At 50.4% G+C, this 14,145-nt stretch overlaps 1 protein-coding gene across 1 annotated transcript in view; it reads right to left on the bottom strand.

Annotated features, from left to right (window-relative positions):
* Window positions 1-14,145, bottom strand: part of LOC144768345 (adenosine deaminase-like) — a 307,500-nt gene that overhangs the window by 17,420 nt on the left and 275,935 nt on the right. The window contains exon 10 of the mRNA XM_078651931.1: window positions 6,544-6,673. Coding sequence (XP_078508057.1) covers window positions 6,544-6,673 — 130 coding nt within the window. The remainder of the gene's footprint in view (window positions 1-6,543; window positions 6,674-14,145) is intronic.

Here is a 14,145-nt window from a genome sequence, read left to right as displayed (position 1 = left end):
AGACGGAACGGAGTTACGGAGCAGAGTTCACAGAGTTTTTGTTCAACTCCGCAGAATTCCACGTAGTGGTACTTCGCCCACCCTTACTTATAAGTCCCTAGTAAAAGGTACCAGGGGTTCTCAGGGCATAGGTAGTAAAGGGGTCCCCAGGGCAGAAGCACAGTTTTTTGCCACCCTGGATTACACAAAGCAATCTACTGACAGCAGGTCTGACATTGCAGACTGCTCGAACTCGACTGTACCCTCACCATGTGTGACACAGGCACATGCAGGACCTCTACTATATGTAAGGCACCTCTGAGGTAGGCCTCCCCTGCCCAGGAGGCAGGGTGCATCATAGTAAAGGTGTAGACATATAGATATAAACCTAAATGCCTCTATAGTGGCATTCCCCATTGGAAACTACTAGACGTGTTAGAGGTCCATAGGATAAAATAGGCTGCCAACCGGGCACTCTCGAGATTGGCAGCTCCATTTTGGTACCACTGAAATATGTGATGTTTGGTATCAAACAACGTGCCTTCTCACCCCTGACACAATTCATGTGCCCTGGGGGTGTGGCATGCACCCAGGAGGCACCTTAGAGGTAGCTTTACTGTGCTCCCATTGACCAGCCCGCCCTTTGCTGCACCTTCTGCCCACAAGACAGGATTCTGACCTCCTGTCAGGCAGTGTGATCATTCCCAGGAGTCAGAAACAAAGGCTGGGCAGGAAGGAGGTCACACCTCCCTCGTCCCCAGTAGGCTAGGGAACTGGCACATCAGAGTGGTGAGCTTCAAAGGCTGCACCGCCTCTGATATGCAGCTGGGCTGTCCCCCTGAGGAGGAAACAGCCCTCACCATGCCCTAGGCATGCTTGTACCCGGACAAGGCAGGAAATGAGCTATGCAGGAGGTGTATACCCCCTGGAAGGCTGGCCACTCCTCTAGGGTGGGCAGCCAGGTGGGCGCACCTGAAATTGATTTCTGCCATCTTTAGGAGGGCAGAAATAGTGGGTTCTAGGTAGAAAAGGTGACCTACATTACTGGATATGGTCACCTCAGGATCATACTAGCTGCCCATTGGCTACTAGCTCCCTCACTCCCCTAAATATAGGATTTAAGGGACCCCTCTGACACCAGAACTTCAGATCTGAACAACTTACTTCAAAGAAGGACCAAGAGGAGACCCGTCTCGTCGACAACAGGACTTTGCCCACCAGCACAAAGCAAAAGAGGAATGCTTTGACCCTGGTGCAACAGACTTGGAACTGTGTGAACGACCCTCGTCCTAAAACTCTACTTCCCCATAGAGAGAAAGCCTTGTGAAAGCCAGAACCGTCAGTCACTGCAGGACTAATGACACTAGTCCCCTGCAAACTACAGGTAAAAACACTCACTGGATCCAAAGACACATTGGCCATCGGGCCCTCCGAGAAATTGCCCAAATCCAGGTAGTCCAGTTCATTGCGGGAGTTGTAGTCTCACCCGAAGTCTCAGGCTATGTTACTTCCCCACACACAGTTAAGTTCCAGAAGCATTTTGCAGTGCTTACGGATACCAATGCTTGTTGGTCACCAATTCAATAACCACTACAGAGAATACAGTGCATCTATTAACCAACATCAGCAGCTGTATACCTGTCGTGTGTTTGCATTTTTGTTTCTTGCAGCACAGTGAATGCGGCGAAATCAGCATCATCGGCGGCTCCTGTTCAGCACCAAGGACAACCAGAACAACTCTGCACCCGGACTCCCCGGGCTGGGTAAAATTGATCTGACTGTTGTGGCCTGGTCCTGAGATCCGCATGCCCCTAACCTTATAAGGGATCCAAGTAACACGACCTGAAAGTGATCGATTGTCACTAGTGGATTTTGCCAATGGCCGCAATGTTATTTTGTCTATGTATTTACTGCACTTATTTAATATTGCTTCGAAAATCTATAACTCCAGTTACATGTATGCTATTCCATTTTGGTGTCTAAATTAAGATAAAATTACACTATTTTTTATAAATTGGTGGAATATTTCTCTTGAGTTGTGTCAATTACCTATTTCATCGTCCATGTTGGTACTCTGAAATGCTGAACACGTCCTTGTAGTAAAGCCTGACTGCTGTTTGTCACTCTTACCAGGACTGAGCCAAGTATTTATTTGTGTGAATCAAAGTACCATCTATGGGGTATTGTAATAACATTACACGGTAAGGCTACCCAACCAAACCACAAAATATTCCACTTTCCTACAAGGAGTTCAAGATTTGTGAATGTTGGTGGATAGAAAAAATTTGAGTAACAACTATAATATGATTTGGTGCTGGCTTGCTAACAAAATGATGGTGGTTAAAGTAGATTTGGTGAGGTTTCAATAATCTGTTTGGCTGTCCGAATATAATCCCTCTAAAGGTTTAGCTGAGATGCATAAGCAAGCAGTCCATTTCAGAGATGGTTAATGGTTGATCAAATATCATGTATTGGTGGTAGCTGGTGCAAGCAGATATACATGTACCTAGAGTTTGTAATGGCACGGGAAATGCATCACCACTACTTTACTATGTGACATTGTGGGTATGTAAAAAGGTGGCTAGCTTTCGTACAGATTTTTTTTTTTAACATTCTTTTTATTCAACATTTTGTGTATACAATCACTGTGAATCTCGTGTACATTCGGACATGTAATGCGATCAAGCAGTTGCAGTGTCCTGTATACCGTCCATCCTTCTGACTGCTCATATTTCACAAAGTCCACACGTAGCATGGTACATGTAGCATTTTCCATTAATTACTCAGTGCAACTTAAGGGAACTAACGTGATCCATTTGACAGTTCAATGAATCGCAATTGTGTTAATACAAATAACATAGTGTTGGCCTACTAGCAAAGGAGGGAGGAGGGGAGGTCCAAGGGAAAGATGAAAGGGAGGGGGACCCAGGGCACACAGTCGGTTCTATTGGTCCCATGAAGAGTCTCGTTATCCCTAAGTGGGGGGGTGCGGAGCAGTATTTCTGTTGTTTATTGGGGCGTGGAGGGGGCAGGTGTCTTCGTTGAGTGTGTGCTAATGTACTGTTGCAACGGGCCCCAGAAGTGCCTGAGTCTGGATTGGGTGGGCATCAAGTCCCAGAAGGCCGCAAGTTGCTCCTAGCAAAACGCAGCGTCTCTCAGCTACATCGCTTTTTTAGGGGCTTGCTTCCTACCCCATGTCATGGTGATATGTCTTTTGGCAAGTAGCAGGAGCATCACACAAAGTTGTCTATCCCCTGTTGGGATATCTTTCAAGTACCCCAGTAGCGCTGTCATGGGAGACCTGTCTTTTGGTATGGCCATCATCTCATCTATAGCGTCCAGCACATCACCCCAATATGGGTGAATCTGGGGACATTCCCACGCTAAATGCAGAAAGGTTGCATTAGGGGCCCTACATCTTAAACAACGCCCCTCCTCTGCCAGTCCGAGTCTCATTAGCCATTCAGGAGTTCTGTACGTGCAGTGCAAGAAGTTGAAATGTATGAGGTGCAGTTCGGGGAAAGGGCACGCGCTTGCGCACAGTGGTACATCCATTGTTCCTGTGTAATGGGTGTACCCAGCACATTTCCCACCCTTAAATAGCCAGAGTCTCACAAACCGGGCCTGTACTCTGCATGTCTGTATAAAGACGCGTGATCAGCTTGTGTGGGCATGTGTTTTTTAAAAAACGTTCCAAAGGCTGGAACGCATCTGGCGCCTCAGGGAAGGTAGGGTGATGGGCACGCAGCGCTGCACGTAGCTGAAAGTATGTCATTTTCTCTAGAGCTGTAAGCTGCTGCCCCTTCCGGATCTGTTGTAAAGCAATGAAGGTGTTACCCAGGTACACATATCCCATTTTTGTGAGTTTCATCACTTTGAGTTGGACACAGGGGCCAGCCTCCGCCAAGGAGGGAAGGCTCGGGTGTTTTATCAGAGGAACCAGGGGTGCATGCATAATGTCGATTTTGGCTTTCCCCTTCAAGTCCTGCCAAGCCCTTACCGTGCATCCCACAGTATCTATTCCTTTCCTGGGTCTGGGTCGTGGCTGGTATAAAGTCATCGGGAGGGGGACTGGGTCTACTTGGTCATATTCCGGCGCTGTATGTGCCATAAACTGTGTTGGGTAGACCCAGTAATATGCAAATTGCGCCTGGGCGCACCAATAGTACAGCTCAAGGTCCGGAGCTCCGAGAACTCCCTGCTCAAAAGGAAGAGTGGGCACCTCCCATGTGACACGGGCTGCTAGCCCGCCCATGCCTGAGTCACCATGTTGGATCGCAGTCGCCGTCTGAAGCAAGCTGTCAGGGGAATCAGAATGTTAGTGAAGAGATACAGGAGTTTGGGCAGCACCACCATCTTAGCGATGGCCGATCTGTTGGCTAGGTAAAGAGGAAGCGCAACCCAACGCCTTGTGTGCTGTTCCAGCCAGTCTATGAATTCCCATAGTTGGAGCGCCAGAGTTTGTCAGGATCTCAACTAATCCATACCCCTAGGTACTTCACCGGCCTCGCGTCCACTGCAAGGGGTACACATTTTCATTTGGGTTCTTGACGTAAAGTGTCACATTGTCCGCGTATAGGAACACCAGTACCACACGGGGTTAAACACCAGTTCCCTTTGGGCATGGTGGTGAAGCAGCCTAGCCGCTAGCGGCTCCATGGCTACGGCAAATAGAAGGGGCGACAGGGGGCATACCTGACGCGTGCCCTGGAAAATCGGGTGAGGGGCAGTGATCACCCTATTTACCCTGATGTGCGCCATAGGGATAGAGTAAAGCAGTGATATTATCTCATACAGATGTTGATAAATATGTGGCAACGTAGTGTCCACAGCTCACTGGGTTGAATACAAATCTAATAATTGCCAATGCATCAGGAGTAGTCACATTAGGATGCAAAGTAAAGTAGTTGTCTTTGTTGTGAATTATTATTATTCAGGACATTTGTTAAATGTTGCTATTTTAATGTGATTCTGTTATCTTTGGTGAAAGGGGAGAAGAGTTGTTCTGAACTTAGAGGCTGGATGACTCCTCTGTGAAATTTAAATTATGAAGAATGAGAATATTGCAATGAGGTCTATGGATCAGAGAATAGATTGTAGGTTCTATACAGGGAAAAAAGTTGTTTCACTTTTATCAATTGTTGCCTTAGTATTTCTGATTCATGACTCGCAAAGGATGGAGCGGTTCTTTCACTTTTGGGGTTTTATAGGACAAACTACACTGGACTGTATCTTATTAGGAGCTTCACAAAACGACACATAATGTGACCAGCAATCTAGTCTTCCATGGTAATTCTTAAGTTATTTGTTTATACTGTTCATTTTATTTTTGAAATCTTATTTGTATGCAACCATGTTCCCTAAGCCACTGAATCAGTTACCTATACTAAAGTAAGGGATGAAGAAAGTTGGGGGAAAAACAATTCGATGGGATGGCGGCTTACATATGGACACCTCAGTTAGTGAGCAATCCACATCATTATCCTTGCAGCTAAGGAGCCTTTCTCAATGTCCCTGGTAGACTCAGAGTCCATAGCCTTTTTCCCCACAATTTTTACACATGCTACAGGAATTTATAGCGGGCACTCACATGAAAATTTAAAACAGTAATTCGACTTGGACAGACAATACCAGAGAAAAATTGAACTTAATTAAGTTCCTCCTTAGTCAAATACAAGACATAAGGGGCCTAATTAAGATGAGTAGTTTAAGGCTTTCCGAATCTTATCGCGGTTTCAGTTTCGACCGTTGCATTACAATGCAGGCGGTCAAAAGTGAAACTGGCCGCTCATTCCGGCTGGATTCTGACAGGCTCAAGGAGCCCATCGGCTAGTCGGAGGCCCTATAGACGGCGTTTCCACCCTAGGGAATACGATGTAGGTTTCCGACAGGCTTTCCATGTTGGGCTTTCCGACAAGGAAAGCCTGTTGGAAAGCGACATCACCCTGCGGCCTCTGATTGGGTGCCGAGGAGGCACCTATGGTGTCCCCCTGTTAAACCCTGCACTATGTGGCAGGCACCCTGAAGTGCCTGCCACATGGTGCAGGGGTGAATAGATTCTCCCATTTGTCTATGGGAGCTTGTGCTATGTCCGGTTTATGGCCACAGTACAATCTCTCATTGACAAAAGAGAAGCGGTCGCATTGTAATTGCGGTGTCGGTACCGCTGACCGGATGTCTGTCGGTTCCGAGACCACAAAGGTGTCGGGCAAATGCAAGTCCACCCACCATCGTAACTACGCCCTTGGTGTCTCAATCCGTCACACATAATATCTTTGAGGGAGTTACGTTTGAAAATGGGTGATGTGCTATCATTCGACAGCTGCGTGTGTTATGTTCCATTAATGTTGTGCGATATGATTTATACCACAATTTCACTGAGAGTACTTCAGAAGTCCAGTTATAAAGTTCCAGCCCTTCATAATGCCTGTGCTCTTTTGCAGACAATCATCAATTTCATTCATGTTAAATGTGACCAGCTTAAGAAGTGTAGACTCTAGCTCCTGTGCATTATCCAGAGTAGAATCAGGACAATTCATAACATTGTATGCAGTGGCAACTTACCAGCTGTTTAAAATCTTCTTCTGTAAATCCCATATATTTCTGAGCTATTGTGTAATCGGTGTCCAGTGTCGACTGGAAAATGAGAGGGTCATCTGTGTTGAAAGAGAAATTTGCTCCATCTTTCTTGAACCTGTTGAAAAACGGTTGTAGTTGTTATTTTCACATGTGGCTTTCAATATGGCTTTTCATGACTGATATTAGGAATTTCGCACTTTTTTGTTTTGCCTACTGCAGTAAGCTGTATGACGCATATTCTTCGGAGGGGCTATTGAAAAGGGGGGGCCCTCGGCCCCCCCGCACGCATGGCGGCGCGGCGACCGTCGCCCCCCCTTTCACCTGTGTTGCCATTCGGCGGTGGGGGCGTGCCCTGGGGGGCGCGGCCCACCGCCGATTGGCCGGCGGCCTCCCTGACCCGGATCCTAGGTAGTGGGTCCGGGTCAGGGGGGGCGGGCTATAGGAGGGGCCGCCTGGCCCCTCGGGAATAAAGAGGTGGGGAGCGCCCAGGAGACCCCCTTGTCCCTGGACGCTCCCTCGCTGAAACGGTGTGCCCCGTGCTCGGGGCTTCTTTGTTTCTTTAATTTTTTCCCGCTTTATATTTCAGATAGTGAAGCGGTTCCTGGAGGATTGCCAGGATCAGCCGCGTGGAGGGATCGCCAGCTGACCACCGGCCAGGGGCGTGAGCCGACATTTTATATTGGTGATCTTCTGTTCCAGGTCTTATTTGCGGGAGTTCCGCGTGGAGCCGGCCGCCAGTTTCATCGAGAGACGCCGTGGGACTGCCGTCGCTGAGGGACGCGAAGCGACTGCAGGAGGCGGCAACAAAGGCGGCGGTAGCGGAGGACGAAGCGTGGTGCGGCCCGTTGTGGAGGCTGAGGAGGTACCGTGTGGGGACAGGGGTTCGCGAGTAAAAAAGGCACAAAGTACTCGCATTCAAAAGTGTTTTGCGCGCATTCACGCACATTCGGTGGCCGTGTAGCGGAGAGACTGCGGGGTATTTTGAATTGTTAATGGTTTAAGCGCGCATTTTCATTCGCGCCTAAAAGAAGTGAAGCAGGGTCCACCAGGGCAGCGCCTGGATGGGAGACCCTATGTAACTATTGCACAATCATTGAAAAGAATACAATTTCCACGGCTGCATTGTGTTTATTTATGAGAAAAGGAGGTGCATGATTGGAAACGAAGTACAATTGTACAGAAGAGGGGGATGGTAGTTATTGAGTGATCTATTGTTTATATCATTAAGCAAAGTGTACAGTACAGGGCAGTCACAGGTGCAGTATTGGTGGGGTCTTTTTTAGGAGGGATATTGTGGATTGTGCTGATATTACTTGTTTTGTGGAGCACAGCAACAGGGAGGTTAACAGGGGTGTTCAATTGTCTCTTTGTATTCTAACTTGGTTTCCCAAAATCTGCCCCTGTTTCATTTCACGGCGAATTTCTAGCAGACGGGACCTAAGGGCATCCAGCACGCAAAGTGGTGTGGATCTGAGCCGCAGTCGGGTTTTTCTAAAAACGTTTTCGTGCTTTATTACATGGTATTAATACCTGTTTTCAATTCCAGGCAACCTTAACTACCTTATTGGCACGTTTCACTCGCAGACAGGGCACACGACGTGGTGAGGGCTGTGACCGCGGATCATCACCGCCGGCGAGTGCACGGGACTGGTCGGTAAGAGGGGTACGGGGGGCTAGCATTCATTGCTCCAGGTGGCCGCCGGGTGGGTCTACATTAGGTTTACTCACCCCCTTACATAAGCGGACAAGCCGCTAGTGTTGCGGTCGCCGTTGCATGGTGCTGAAAGCCCCCTGGTGACCCTCCATCAAAAAACAAAAAGGTACACATAGTTGACCGGTTGTGATATTAAGAGAGTAGGCTGCGGTTGTTTGGGGTAAGATCATGCCAGGTCAACGGGGTGGAAAAAGGGGGTCCAACATGGAGGCGATGATGCGGGCTATGATGCGTGAGATGAGTGAAATAAAGCAGCAGCTAGGGAAAGTAAATGAGCTGGAAGCACGGATGAACGAGAAGCATGGGGATGCCCCGGGCCCATCGGGTAGGCCTATCCGCAAGAGGGTGGCACCAGTGCCAAGGGGGGATTTTGTCACCCCACCCGGGAAGTCTAGGTCCAAGAGACCCAGGGATGCTGCCCCCACCCCAGGGGTCCCACCCCCGCATTTGCCTATGCCTGCACCCCTTGCCCCCGTGGTGCCGGTGCCGGCAGGTCAACCAGTAGACGCTGGGCCTGCTCCCCCACCGGTGCCCACAATCCCGGATACAGGGTTGCCACACCCGGCTCCCGCCCTGCCAGCTGCGCCATTACCACAGGGCATAACCCCAGTGGTACCTGTTGTCCCGGGGGGTAATCTAGATTCAATGCCCCCTGAATTGGTATCCCAGATAACGGCCTTGATGCCATGGCTCCAAAAAGGGGGAGCTTTCCCGAATTCTGCAGACCATGCAGCAGAGGCGGCGAGGTTCGTGGAAAAAATCAGATCGGCAGCGGTCGCCGACAGTGTTGCATTGCCAATATCTTCTCCCCTTGCAGGTCCAAGTGTTCCCCAGCCGGACGGAGTTAAAGGGCAGCCGCCCCCGGTACCCGCACTTGGTAAGGAAGTGGCATTGGCGCTCTTGGGGGACGGTGTTTTACCTTCCAGGGGCGAGAATTTGGCTCAGCATGTGTCATTAGCTGTGAAAGAGATGATTTGGGCTGACAAATACGTTTATATTTATTCTTTGTTGTTAGATAATAGGGAAATGGAGCAGGTAAAAACACTTAAAGAGTGGATGCTCCCAAGCGAATGGAGGGTGCAGTGTGCTAGATTTAGGGTTGAAGAAACTCTCAACAACTGGATGAAAGCATGGGCTGTATTCACTGCTATTAAAGCTGAGCGTCCTCCAGATTTGCAGGCAGCATTGGCATGCTACTCGAGCAGGATTGTGGGGTGGAGTGAACAGTATTCTGGGGAGGCATGGAAAGGGTATGATGTCAATTTCAGGAAGGCATTGGAATTCAATAGAACATTGGCATGGGACACGGTAGATTCCATGGCTTGGCACAAACAGTTCTCGGATACTGCACCTCCCCCCCAGTTCGGTTCGGTCAAGGTGTTCTCTAGACCTCAACAACCCTTTCGGCCCCCCCAAACGAGTGAGGTTCCTGGGAAGTTTAGGGCCAGCGGGTCAGAGAAGAAAGGGGTGTGCTGGGATTTTAATAGGCGCACCTGCACAAGGGCCGCGTGTAAGTTTAGACATGCATGTTCCTCCTGTGGGCACCCCTCTCATCCAGAAACTGCCTGTAGGTCCAAGCAGGGAAACACAGGTCAGAGGGGTAGGGGAAAGCCACTATAAGACAAACAGGTTAGGCCCCCCCACTCCAGTGGATGTGGTGGCAATGATTCCATGGTTGAATAGATATCCGGACCACACATCGGCCACCCTACTCCAAGAAGGTTTCTCTAAAGGCTTTAGGATCCCGGCCGCGGGATACACAGGCAGCGCGCACTGTAGAAACCAACTGTCAGTCAAGCACAATCCGGCTGTGGTGGCCGCCAAAATTGACAAGGAGCTATCGTTAGGCAGGATAGCGGGCCCTTTTATTGAAGTGCCAGTACCCAATTTTGTGTGTTCCCCATTAGGAGTTGTCCCCAAAAAAGAGAAAGGGCAATTCAGATTGATCCATAACCTGTCAGCACCTAGGGGGACGTCACTGAATGATGCCATTGACGAGGGTATCTGTAGTGTTAAGTACGCCTCTTTTGATCAGGCTGTTAACTTTTTACAGGCCACGGGACCCGGGGCGCTGATGGCGAAATCAGACATAGAATCAGCCTTTCGCCTCCTCCCGGTCCACCCAGCCGATCAGCATCTCTTAGGCTTCACCTTTGGGGATATGTTCTACATGGACAAATGCATGCCCATGGGTTGTTCGATATCTTGCGCTTACTTCGAGATGTTTAGCTCTTTTCTTGAATGGGCCATGAGACAAGTGACGGGCCATCAGCGGGTCATGCATTATTTAGATGATTTCCTCTTCCTGGGTACAGCGGGATCTCAGGAGTGTGCACTGGCATTGCAGGAATTTTGCGTGCTCATGCGGGCTTTTGGAGTCCCGCTTGCGCCCGGGAAGACGGTTGGCCCGACCACCTGCTTAGAATTCCTCGGCATTGAGATTGACTCAATGGAAGGATGTTTTAGGTTACCTAGGGACAAGGTGGACAAATTCAAGACAGCGCTACAGTTATGCCTCCGGAAGGAGAAGGTCACTTTGCAGCAATTACAGGAGGTGGTAGGGCAATTGAACTTTGCACTGAGGATCATCCCCATGGCTCGCCCATTCTCTCGCTCTATTGCACAGGCAATGAAGGGACTGAGGGAGAAGCACCACCGCACTCGGCTGTCGGTTGAAATTCGCCAGGATATGCTTATATGGATGGCATTCCTGGAGGATTTTAACGGCAGGGTAGTCTGGCCCGGCCCGCTGACAACATCAGCAGAGTTGGGCCTGTGGACGGATGCTGCCGGGAGTGTGGGCTTCGGCGCCATTCTAGGGAACAGGTGGGTCGCTCAACAGTGGCCGGGAGTATGGAGGACATGGGGGCTGACCAGCAACATTGGCTTACTGGAACTCTTCCCAATATGGGTGGCACTGATGGTCTGGCCCGAACACCTATGTAATCAATCAGTGGTGTTTTGGTCTGACAACATGACGGTGGTGGAATGTATCAACCAGCAGGGGGCACGGTGTCCTTTCATACTTCGTCTGATCAAAGAAATTGTGTTGCAGTGCCTTAAATTGAATGTCAATTTTAAGGCAAAACATGTCCCAGGTGTTCTGAACAATGCAGCTGACTCCCTCTCTCGCTTCAAAATGCAGGTTTTCAGGGAGCATCTTCCTACAGCAGACCCCTCGCCAGCGCACTTCCCAGCAGTACTTTGGCAGATTGGTGCCCCAGGTTACAGGACCTCGTGGTCGCTAGCCTAGCCCCCAGGACCAAGACGGCTTACGAAGGGGCGTTTTTGTCTTATCGTTCTTTTTTGGGACAACAATGGGAAGTACTTTGGGCACAGGAGGATGGCTTTGCAGCCTATTTAGAATGGATGCATAAGGAAGGGCGCTCGGTGGCAGCGGCAAACAGACATAGGGCAGCGGTGTCATTCTTCGCTCAAGCTAGGGGCTTCCGGGATCCCACTAATACCTTTATGATACGTAAGGCTTTGAGGGGATGGCGCCGTATTCAGGGCCATCATAAGGATAAGAGAAAGCCCATAGGATTAGCCCGGCTGACAGCTTTACTGGCCACGCTGGACACTGTTTGTAGCTCGGAGTGGGAGGTGTTTCTTTTTAGGGCAGCATTCTCTTTGGCATTCTATGGGGCGCTGAGAATTAGCGAACTTGTGGCAGGTTCTAAGTCAGACCTATTGGGCGGCTTGCAAAGGGCTAGTGTGACGATAAGGGAGGACACCATGTGGGTGACTATTCAGAAGTCAAAGACCGACCAGGAGTCTAGGGGCCACACCATAGTTCTCCAACGGGCCCCCGCCAACCCCTGCTGCCCAGTGAGGCACGTGGAATTATTGCACGGACTGCTGGTGGGTTCAGCGGGCAGGGCATTGCTCTGTCACGCCGACGGGAGCCCCTTGACCAGATATCAATTCAGGAAGGTATTGGAGATGGGGGTTAGGAAAGCAGGTCTTGACCCTAAAGAGTTTGGCTCTCATTCCTTTAGGATTGGGGCAGCAACTGAGGCGGTGGCGGGGGGCCTCCCAGTGGAGAGAGTGAAGACAATTGGGAGATGGTCCTCAGAATGCTACAAACGTTATGTACGGATTGACATGCTATGATTACATGTCGCTCACGCTTGGTTTGTTTCCGCTCTCTTACAGTTTCTCAGACCTGTTACGCAGGGGAGGAATTTGTCGTCGGGCACCGGCAACATACATCAGCACGGAGCGGCAGCCAGGAAACGATGAAGAACAGTGTTTGGATTGTGGGTCACTCATATGTAAAACGAGCAGAATGTGTCTTTATGTCAGGTGACAGGAGGAAAAGGGCGGCACAACTAGGGTTGGACATCACGTTCTTTGGCAGAGGGGGGTTGTGTCTGCACGAGTTTAGGGGATTCTTCTAGGGGCTTTTAGCACGCCGGCAATCTCCACCGTCAGTGGTGATACTTCACCTTGGGGAGAATGATTTGGCAACACTGGGTAGGCGCATTCTGATTGAGGAGATTATCTCAACGGCGGGTTGGATGGCCAGGACCTGCCCCGGGTGCACACTAGTATGGTCACAACTCATACCTCGACTACAGTGGCAGGGGGGACATTCGGTCAGGGCGTTGAATCACTCGGTAAAGAGGATCAACACACGGTTGGATAGGTTGTTTCGAGCCCCCTTGTTGCAGTCAATACCTCATGGGTGCATCTGGGGCGACAAGTATTACTTAAAGGACGGAGTTCATTTAACAGAGGAGGGTAATGTCTTGTGGTCTGACAATATCTGGGCCTGGCTAGAGGGTTTTGAAAGTAGGAGGGTTTCCTTAGGTAGGGGCTAGAGGGGGGAGGCCAGATCGTCGGTTAACAATGCTGGCCTGTGGCGGTAAGGTCATTATCGGTGAGCACATATTTGAGGTCTGAGGGGGCGGGCATCATCCTATGGAGGTTCCCGCCCAGGGGGAGGGGCCTGCGGGCCACTCCCAGAACTCCAGAGGCAAGGTAATAGGCAAAGGAGCGCGGGTAGGAGTAGTTCACGCTTTCCTTAGGCTGGTAGCCACCCCGCGCGCGTGGACTCATGACGCCACCGGCGCAGAGTAAGGGCCCTCCTTTAGTGGGTAAATGGAGTTCAGGGCGTAGACCGGGCAATTCCCGGGGTAACACTGCGCATGCGCACATCTATAGGGGAGGCGCAGCTTGTAGGACCTGACACCGGTAGTGACCCTGCCATATGGCCAGAAATGTACAAAAATCAAGATAAGGATGTTTAGTCTAAGTTAGGAAACAACATGTATTAGAGTTTTGTTAAGGTCAGGCTCTCAAACTTGTTGATAAGAATTGTGTATCTAAATGTCCTGCTGATTTTTGTATAAATTGTTGATTATGCAATTAAAAACCTTTTTAATTTCATACTTTAATAAATACGGCCGGGCGACTAGCGCCCGCCTTCCAAAAAGTAAAGACGTCTCGTGTCCACGTTCCTGGGTATTGGGTGCCGGATTGGGGGGGAGGCGGCAGCTAGTCGCTGACCATGTGAAAAGGGGGGGCCCTCGGCCCCCCCGCACGCATGGCGGCGCGGCGACCGTCGCCCCCCCTTTCACCTGTGTTGCCATTCGGCGGTGGGGGCGTGCCCTGGGGGGCGCGGCCCACCGCCGATTGGCCGGCGGCCTCCCTGACCCGGATCCTAGGTAGTGGGTCCGGGTCAGGGGGGGCGGGCTATAGGAGGGGCCGCCTGGCCCCTCGGGAATAAAGAGGTGGGGAGCGCCCAGGAGACCCCCTTGTCCCTGGACGCTCCCTCGCTGAAACGGTGTGCCCCGCGCTCGGGGCTTCTTTGTTTCCCACCCACCATCCCTTGGAACAAAAAGTCTTGTAGCAGTTCTTATGTCTGGCTG

This window comes from Lissotriton helveticus, chromosome 7, assembly GCF_964261635.1.
Source record: "Lissotriton helveticus chromosome 7, aLisHel1.1, whole genome shotgun sequence".
Taxonomy (NCBI): Eukaryota; Metazoa; Chordata; class Amphibia; order Caudata; family Salamandridae; genus Lissotriton; species Lissotriton helveticus.
This window is presented reverse-complemented; position numbering and strand designations above follow the sequence as displayed.